At 44.9% G+C, this 9,016-nt stretch overlaps 1 protein-coding gene across 1 annotated transcript; it reads right to left on the bottom strand.

Annotated features, from left to right (window-relative positions):
• Positions 1 to 2,640: 2,640 nt before the first annotated feature.
• LOC139684690 (phospholipase A2 inhibitor gamma subunit B-like) lies at positions 2,641 to 8,777 on the bottom strand. Its single transcript, XM_071580863.1, has 5 exons — positions 8,667 to 8,777; positions 6,741 to 6,857; positions 5,231 to 5,380; positions 4,946 to 5,086; positions 2,641 to 3,010 (listed from the first exon to the last, which is right to left on the bottom strand). Exons 1-5 carry the CDS (start codon positions 8,749 to 8,751, stop codon positions 2,787 to 2,789), a joined length of 717 nt encoding a protein of 238 aa, XP_071436964.1. The 5' UTR covers positions 8,752 to 8,777; the 3' UTR covers positions 2,641 to 2,786.
• Between the last annotated feature and the right edge of the window lie 239 nt (positions 8,778 to 9,016).

A 9,016-nucleotide genomic window follows, 5' to 3' on the forward strand; every position in this document is an offset into this window, starting at 1 on the left:
GGACTGGTCCTTGCTGCATATCCTCAACTAAACCCTGTTCTTCAGAGTGGCTATTTAGCAGAGAATCTCTGGAAACACTCCCTCATCTGGTGTCACACCCTGCAGAAACTCAGAGGCAAATGTTGCTCATTCATCACACCTTGCTCGCAATAATGAGATCCTGTTGTTTGATTTGGTTTTGTCAATTGGCGCCACCAAGGCTTTTTCTGTCTTTTGTGTGGCTTTTACCTGAACACACTTCAGCTCCTTCTTCAGAAGTCAGATTTGCGTTCAGAACATCTCACCATCTAATCACCTTCTTCACCGTCTATCACATTTCTGCCAGCTCTGCCTGAGCTGCCTTTAACCTGCTTGCAACTGAAGTATCCATTTCTGAAAGAGCCTTATGCTGGATTTCACACGTCAAAAGCTGGTGACCCCCTTGCTCAATGGTTGCAGTCTATGAACAGCAATGCTGTAGCTTTTTACCTTTGGTTTTGTCATGTTACTGCTGAACTCTCATGTATAAAAGAGCCCTTTAAGATCTTATCATTTCTATTTAAGTGTGTTTATGGCCTGTAAACAAGCCATGTCTCTGTCTTCTCTACAGTAAAACACAGGCTTATACTCCTAAAGACTTTTACTGTAAGGTACTTTATTTCACGTTTCTTCTTCATAGCAGCATTTAAAAATGGGGAAGTTGGAAGGGCACCAAGCACTGGTTTATCTGTCACAAAGTTGCAGGGTTGCTTCCACTCATCACTCTCCATCGTTTATGCAGCCACACATTGCAACAGTTTGCCACAAGATTGCGTTAGAGGTCAACCTGAGCTGCTTCTCCTCTCTGCACCCCAAACTCCTGCCAGAAATATTGCTCCCCTCCTTGTGCTCCCCTAAATATCACCCCAGAACTATAGCTCTCTGAGTGTATCTCACCCAGGTCTTGACCAGGCTGAACAGACCCATTCAGCTTTTCCATCCTGATAACATCACAGGTCAGAGTGGAATGAATAGAAAGTTTAGGATTGAGCCATCGAAGCTGATCAAGATCTGCTGTGGGGGTGCCATGGACAGTAATGTAATGTTCTGCATGAACGTGCAGGACTTGATTTCAGGGATAATGTACTTACATAGAAATTTTTTTTAATTCCAGAATGTTATCAGATCTGGAAAAATGCTGAATGAGTGGGTCCCTGCAGTATCAGTCTATTGCTACACAATGAAGAGGGAGAGGTATTCCTTTTCTAACGTCCATGCTGTAGTAGTACAGCCTCTGCAAATAATTAACTGAGTCTAACAAGACTCTTTTCCTCACATTAAATCTGTATTATCAGTTGACTCCCCACCTCAAAAGTAGTTTTCACTCTTAGACCCACACCTCTTTATTATAAGAGATAATGTGACATTTTATCCCAAATGACGTGGTGGGAATACTAAGAAGAAAGGAGTTTCAGCCTGTTTGGGAAAAAGAGAAAGTCTGAGGGAGACAGAAAATACAAGAACACTCAGTCCCCATGCTGCAAGTTAGAAACAGATCATGTATATATTCATGCATACACATGTAGGTGTAGTCATCTCACTGCTGCCATACTGATCTGGTTCCAGCAGCCAAGGCTTTCTGTAGTGCTTTCTACCAAATATATTGAACTGGGAAATAAAATTGCATTGCTTAATCCTTGTCACTCCAAGCCCAAAACAGTGTGAGCCAGAGCTATTCAGGACAGACACAATAATGAATTTTACTCAGGAGTCCTGTAGTCTATTCCAAAAGGGTACAGATGCACAGGGAACCACTGAAGTTTGCTAACACCCCTCCTTCACTTTACACTCCAGCATTTCCCAGAGCTCCCACTGCTGCATCCTTTAGCCCACAGTCAGAGCTCCCTCCCAGGTAAGGTGATGCTGCCTGACATTCAGTTTTTCTTCAATGCCTTTGTCTGGGACTGACCTGAGGGATTGGGTTGGCAGCTGGTGGCCGGAGCAGAATAGCCAGGTGGTGCTGAATGTAGAAGAGGGGAGGCTATGTCAACTGTGGGTGTAGTTTAATCAACAGAAGAGAAAGAGTCATTGGTCTAAAGTTTCACATTAATTGGACTCCCAGCAGTCTGCAAACATAGAAAACTACCTGTTTTATGAAATTAATTATTTTTAAGGTAAACATTTATTCCAGATAATCCTGGAAATTAAGATTGAATGAGAGAATGTCTGGTAAGGCAAGAACAGCCCTGAGGAGAAAACTCTCACCAGGAACAATTTGCTTGTAGCAAAGGGTCACTGACTCATCAGCAAAGCAGAGAATATTTCAGGGCTCCCAGGGCCACAAGCAGCCCTTTGAGTTGAGGGACTCCTCTTACCATGGACAAATAGGATACAAGGGTAAGAAAAAAGGTGCAAGTGACCTCTCTAATCAGAGTGAACATCACCTCAAGTCCTTTTCAGAGACTGTAAAAGTGGCTTTGAAAACTATCTCACTTATCCTGAGATAGTGGAACTCTGGGGCTGCTTTGAGAGTTCCCATTGCCTGTGCAGTATTTGAACACCTCATGCAATCTCCCAAGGTCCCAGCGTAGGCAAAGCACAGAGAGAATGCAACAAAAAACTAACTAAAATTGAACCTATGGAGCTTTGATTCAGGTTAAATCAATGAGGAAACAAAAGAAGTGCAAGTACTGTCTTTATTCTTAGAAAATATAAAAGCATGGATAATCTGAAAACAAACTCACTATGCAGGAGAAGCTACAGCAAACAGGACTTGGTTAGAAACCTTTCTGGATTTTGTTGTTTTGTTCAACCCAGTACTAGTGTGCTCAGAAAAGTACCTTCTTCAAGATGAATCCTGATAGGAGAGGGAGGAAGATGGTGTGTTGAGGGGCAAAAGAATAAAGTTCTTTGGTCATATAAGAAGCTGGTGTGCATTGGAACCGCTTCAACTTTATGTTCATCATCCCCAGACTGCTCTTTCCATTTCCTACAATATTGCATTCAGAAAACGTGGTGCAACCTTTCATGGCAGATTTCACAGTCAATCCACCTACACAGAAGAAGTACATGTTATGTGTCAGAGGATCTAGTCTCCTTGTCTTTCCCTCCCTAGCCAGTGTGGTCCCCATTTCCAACCCAAGAACTGCCCATCCCTTATATCCAATTGGCTCCAAGCCCACCAACCCATTGCTGTCTGTTCCCATCCTCTGAACAATTTTGAAGAAACAGGAAGGCCACTTTGGTTGACTTGAAATAAAAAGGGTTTAGGGAGTGTCTTCTTTCTTTCTGCTGAATAAAGATGATTTTTTAAAATTCTAAACTTTTAAATTTAAAAATTGAAAATATCTTAAATAGTTCTCTTTCTCACATTTAAACATTCTTCTGGTCAAAGTCTGTTTGTCTTCCTAAAGAAGCCAGGGTTGTGTGACACTACTCCTGGTATTTATTGTCTCCTTCTCTCTCTGAACCTCTCATGACGTTCAAACTGGATGACAATCTCTCAGTCAGATGTGACATGGGTTCAGAATTCTCAAAGACAATACAGTCTGAGCCATTCATTAAGACTAATTGACTCTTGAAACCTTTACAAGATTTTAGCTAAATCAAGAGTAACCTGCTGACATACCCACTGAAACCTGAACTTGTCCTCTTGCCACTGTGGAGCAATTACCTAAGAAGACCAGGGCAGGTGCTGGGTGTCTAGCACCCTGTTCATATATTCTTGCTCCTGTTGCTTGCTTTTTCTAACACTGCTCAGTTCCTCTGCTGTACAGGGTATGGAGGTCTGGAATACGTTGTTGAGGATTTTTATCTCAAATATATATAGCATATAAAGGCACTTCACTACTTCCTCATCTTCCTGTGATCCCCCACGCCACTGCTTCCTCTGCATAGCTAATCAGCTCATCACACCACATGGGTCTCCTCTATTTGCAGTCACTGATCAATCAAGACAAATCAGGAACACTTTTTTTTCAGTAATACACAGAAATAATTGCATCACTCTGTTTCCACTGCTGTGACCAGGAAAATTCTTTTTTTCCTTCATATTGTCTCTGTGAAACATGATCTAGTTCAGGGCTTGAACAACACATAAAGTCTATAGCAAAGACCTTCAGACATTGCATCATCACCTATTAGCAATATTATCACCTATTAGCAATATTATCACCTATTAGCAATATTATCAGCTCAGAGGAACTTCATCTATAACCATAAACAACGCTTTTTTTTTTTAATCTACTCCTACAGCAAGTGCCATTGCCCTTAATTTCCATGTTATTTTTCCTGACTACTGGAGCACAGGTGGGACTGCCGTGAAAGGTGATAGTCTTTTACCTGCAGCAGGGCTGGAAAGGAGAGTGACCAGGAAACTTGCTGTCTATTTTCCCCTCTCTAATTACAGGTCTTAAGGTGGGAAAATACTTCTGAAGAAGCCGTTCAAAGGCTGGAGTTCCTTCCAAAGAAAGATCTTTGGGTGCCCCAAAGGCTCAGCTGCAGTGTTCGTGAGGAGGGACCTGTCCTGCAGAAGTACCACTACAACAGTGTCTTGTTCCTAGCATCAGCTCTTGGGAAAGCCAATGGCTCTCTACAGTTCCACCTAAAACTCCACTGAGCTGGTAACTATCTTAGATCCACATTCATCCTCATACACCTTAGCTAAAGCCAGCAGGTCTGAGGCCTCAGTCAGGTTTGTAACGTGCCCAAGTATCAGATTTCTCAGGAACCAGTTCTACTCCTGACTCGGTTATGCCATGCTATGAGGAATTCCAACAGTTATCCATGCATGATGGGGAAGAAGGAAGAAAACAACATCCCTGCCCTTTGATCAGCTTTAAGCTTTCAGTTTTCAGCTTTAAGTGCCTTGTCTCTTCCTCTTTTTTTCATACTTTTTGCCCATTTGTATTTCTCAGTGATGCTTCCTCTTAGACTAGTTTCACCCACTTTACTAAAAAGATGAAAGCCCCAAATAAAAGGCAGTTACCAGAATTCGTTAACCCTGCAAGGTCAATACACTGGGTTTCAGATCCAGTGCAGTTTATAATTTCACTATTGCACTGAAAGGAGTCCAATTTGTAGCAGGCAGGACACTGGTATCCATTAGGCACGTTGTCATCTGGTGGCACTGGAATGAAAGAGATGGGCTGTAAATTTATATTAATGAGGGAATGACAGAAATGACCAAGGTGATGATTTAGCCTGGAAGGCCTCACCTTGGGGTGGGCCAGGCAGAGAGGGAATGGGCTATAAGGATAAAAAAAGAGCTTACATGAAACAGAGGTAGTCTGACAGTCATCGCCCGTGCAGCAAGCTATTTGGCCCTTTGCTTTTACCATCCCAGAGTTCATGGTGATAAGGCCATGGTGGCACATGCTGGATGGCAAGCAGGATTTGATGGATGAAAGGATTAACATACCCCCTGTAACAAAACAGAAGGCAGTGGCAAGTTGTTAAACACAAGCTAACTCCCTTCACATTCCAGTAATTCCTACACCAACTTCTAAGGAGATGTCTTAGTGCCTGAGCAGGTCTGGGGACAGCAGAGCCCCCTGAGAAGCATCGCCAGTGAGTCAGAATACCTCAGATTCAGAGATTATGGTGTGACCGTGTGCCTCTAACACATAGTTCATGCTTCTTTATGCACATGGTCCATCACAGCTGCAAGCATCCTGACATGGGCAGCTCTGGTCTACCCAAGCAGCCAAGCACAAAAGGTGTTATGAGAAGCAGAAAAGTTAAATTGAGCCTACTGAGGTGCTCCAAGGATGAAGGGTGACTTTTTGCAAGCACAAGGAAGATGTACACTGGAGCTGCCAGCCCAAAGCTGGTGGGTTATGAGCCAGCCTCCAGTCTAAGAGCCAGCAGTCTGAAGTTGAGATGGCCAAGGCCTTGCCACTGACACAAACCATACCACAGCTGTGTCAGGGCTGAGTACCAGCTTTGACTTATTAACCATGGGAACCTGGTTAATTGCTGACAACTTCAGCGATGACAGGCTGAGAGATTTGGGGTTGTTCAGACTGGAGAAGAGAGGGCTTCTGAGTGGCCTTATAGCATCTTCCAGTACTTAAAGGGGGTACAAGAGAGCTGGAGTGGGACTTTCAACCGAAGCATGTGATACAAGATGGAATGGTTTCAAACAGAAAGAGGGTAGATTTAGATAAGATATTACAAATAAATTCTTTGCTGTGAGGGTCATTAGGCACTGGAATATGTTGCCCAGAGAAGCTGTGAATGACCCGTACCTGGAAGTGTTCAACAGCAGGCTGGATGGGGCTCTGAGCAACCTGGTGTAGTGAAAGGTGTCCCTGCCAAGGGCATGGATTTGCAGTGAGATGATCTTTAAGGTCTAAACTATTTTATTATGCTGATTACAATGATATGATGATAGCTCAGCCCTGGTGGTACCACCTGGTTGCTTGGTGTCCCCTTCTCTGCTTGAGAAAGGGAGTCAGGTGCAGGCCACCTTTCCTGTCCACACATCATCAGTTCTCCCTCAGTGTTAGATGACAGCAGCCTAGTGTTGCTCATGGACCTACTCTCCACAACTAAGAACCAAAACCTCCCAGGAAGAAATTGCTTCCTGAAATAGAGAAATAGAGAGCTTTTCCCATCCTGGACTCTCATGAACTCCAGGTCCTCTGGCAGTAAAAGGAAAATCAACAGCTTATTCAAGGGTGAATCACAATACCAGTGACTGAACTGGGGAGAGAGACTCATGCCCCAGCCCCACTCTGAAAGCCACACTGGCACACAGACATAGTGGATGTCTCACCTACCTGTTAGGACTTCGTGCAGAATGATGCCGCAGGCATCTTCACCACCAGTGCAGGTTTTCTTGGGGCCAGAGCAGCTTTTTCCTATGCTGTGACAAACCTCACACTGAAGGCATGCCCCTGGAAAAGAAGGACATATTCCTGAGTAGCAGTCATAATGGATCTCACTTCCCTTTTCATTACCATTTGACTTCATCATTTGATCAGCACTTTTCATGTTCCTCTTCCTTTATTTTTCCTGCTCCATTGTGCCATTTGTGCTGAAGTTTTCCTGGAGTTGCTGATGAAAGCAGCCCTACAAACCCCTTCATCCTGGCAGACATTCAAGTGTCCCTGGATTCACAAACCCCAAGTTCTCTCTTTGCAGTGAGCATAGAACCATAGAATCATAGAATCAGTTGTGTTAGAAGAGACCTCCTAGATCAAGTCCAACCCTTAATCCAACCCCACTGTGATTACCAGATCATGGCACTCAGTGTCATGTTCAGTCTCACCTTAAAAACCTCCCTGGGCAGGGCATTCCAATGCCTGACCACTCTCTCTGGAAAGAACTTCTTCCTGATATCCAACCTAAACCTCCCCGGGCAGAGCTTAAGACTATGCCCCCTTGTCCTACTGTTGATTGCCTGAGAGAAGAGACCAATCCCCACCTGGCTACAACATCCTTTCAGGTAGTTGTAGAGAGTGATAAGGTCTCCCCTGAGCCTCCTCTTCTCCAGGCTAAACACCCCCAGCTCCCTCAGCCTCTCCCCATAGGACTTGTGCTCCAGTCCCTTCCCCAGCCTTGTTGCTCTTCTCTGGACCTGCTCCAGCCCCTCAATCTCTTTCCTGAACTGAGGGGCCCAGAACTGAACACAACACACAAGGTGTGGCCTCACCAACGCAGAGTACAGGGGAAGGGTCACTGCCCTGGTCCTGCTGGGCACACAATTTTTGATCCAGAACAGGATCCCATTGGCCTTCTTGGACACCTGGGCACATTGCTGGCTCATGTTCAGCCTCCTGTCAATCCAAACCCCCACGTCCCTTTCTTCCTGGCTGCTCTCCAGCCACTCTGTGCCCAGCCTGGAGTGCTGCATGGGGTTGTTGTGGCCAAAGTGCAGGACCCAGCATGGGCGCTCAAGTGACTGGGCAACAAGAGCTGCCAGAGGGTATTAACTGTGCTCTGCACAAACTGGACAATCTCTTTATGAGAATTGTGTCTTGTAGGCATTGTCTCTTTGTATATCTTTTTGCAGGCATTATGGGAAACCCCTTTACAAACTACCTCCTGAAACACCTTAATGTGCTGGAATATCAGACTGTCAGCAGGAAACATTTAGAAAGGCATAAAGTCTTTATCAACAGAGAACAAACAGAGTGTCTTCCATGGCACACACCCACAAGGGTCCAGCATGTAGGTCAGTTCCCTAAACCCAGGTGCCAACTAAGGCACCTTGCAGTGGCTGTGACATCTACATGGAGTGCCAAGCATGACCCAGGACTTCCAAGACACCTGTGCTTTCCTGGAGCAGAGCTGAAAGATAGCTGAGATGACATTTAACATCTAAAATGTCACACAACCCTGGACACGACTGAAATAGATGGGCCCCTAAGCCTGTGGTAAGTATTGACTGGAGACCGATTCAGCTGACCAAAGGTCTGTCTGCTTCAGAGGAACCTAAATGACTCCAACAACTGTCCTGGCTGGACTATCAGTTAGCACCATGGGAAATCAGACTGCAGGGTATCATTGTAAATGCCAACACTCTCATGTCCACATTGGCTCATAACATCAAAGATCCCCCAAGACTGGTCACCCCATTACAGTGCAAATCTCCCTACATGAGGTGTTTCTATCAGATGGCAGGAACAGACTCCCACAGGAAGCACCCATTCCCAGGTCTCTTACATGTCCCACAACCCAGCAAATCCCAGAAGAAAACTCACCTTGGTCCAGGAAAGCCAGGAGGAAGCTGAGTCCAAGGGATACTTTCATATTGAGGGGATGCAAGCACAGGGAGCTGCCAATCATGTTGAACACAGCACTGTGTGCCACAAGGGCTTTTATAAACTGGAGGGATAGGGGGTGTTTTGGGGAAGCAGAGATTGGGGAAGTGCTCTGAAAAACATAGATATTGCTGAGCACTAACACCAGACTTTGGTTTTGTTTTTTTTCTTTCAAAGCACAAGTTTTTCCTCCTTCACATGGGTAATGCTCTTTGTCGTTCCCCTGTTCAGAGTATGCAGCCTGTAGGGAAAGACTGGCATTTCTGGTGATACCAGGTATGTTTCTGGTG

Source organism: Pithys albifrons, chromosome Z (assembly GCF_047495875.1).
Source record: "Pithys albifrons albifrons isolate INPA30051 chromosome Z, PitAlb_v1, whole genome shotgun sequence".
In the NCBI taxonomy this organism is placed as follows: domain Eukaryota; kingdom Metazoa; phylum Chordata; class Aves; order Passeriformes; family Thamnophilidae; genus Pithys; species Pithys albifrons.

Excerpts from the sequence above, each read along its gene's own strand:
- LOC139684690 (XM_071580863.1), bottom strand. The coding sequence starts at position 8,751 with ATGATTGGCAGCTCCCTGTGCTTGCATCCCCTCAATATGAAAGTATCC. Across the intron at positions 5,087-5,230 it reads TCAGACTACCTCTGTTTCAT|TGCCACCAGATGACAACGTG; the intron begins GTAAGCTCTTTT and ends CTTTCATTCCAG. Across the intron at positions 3,011-4,945 it reads TGCAGGGTTAACGAATTCTG|GTGGATTGACTGTGAAATCT; the intron begins GTAACTGCCTTT and ends TCTTCTGTGTAG.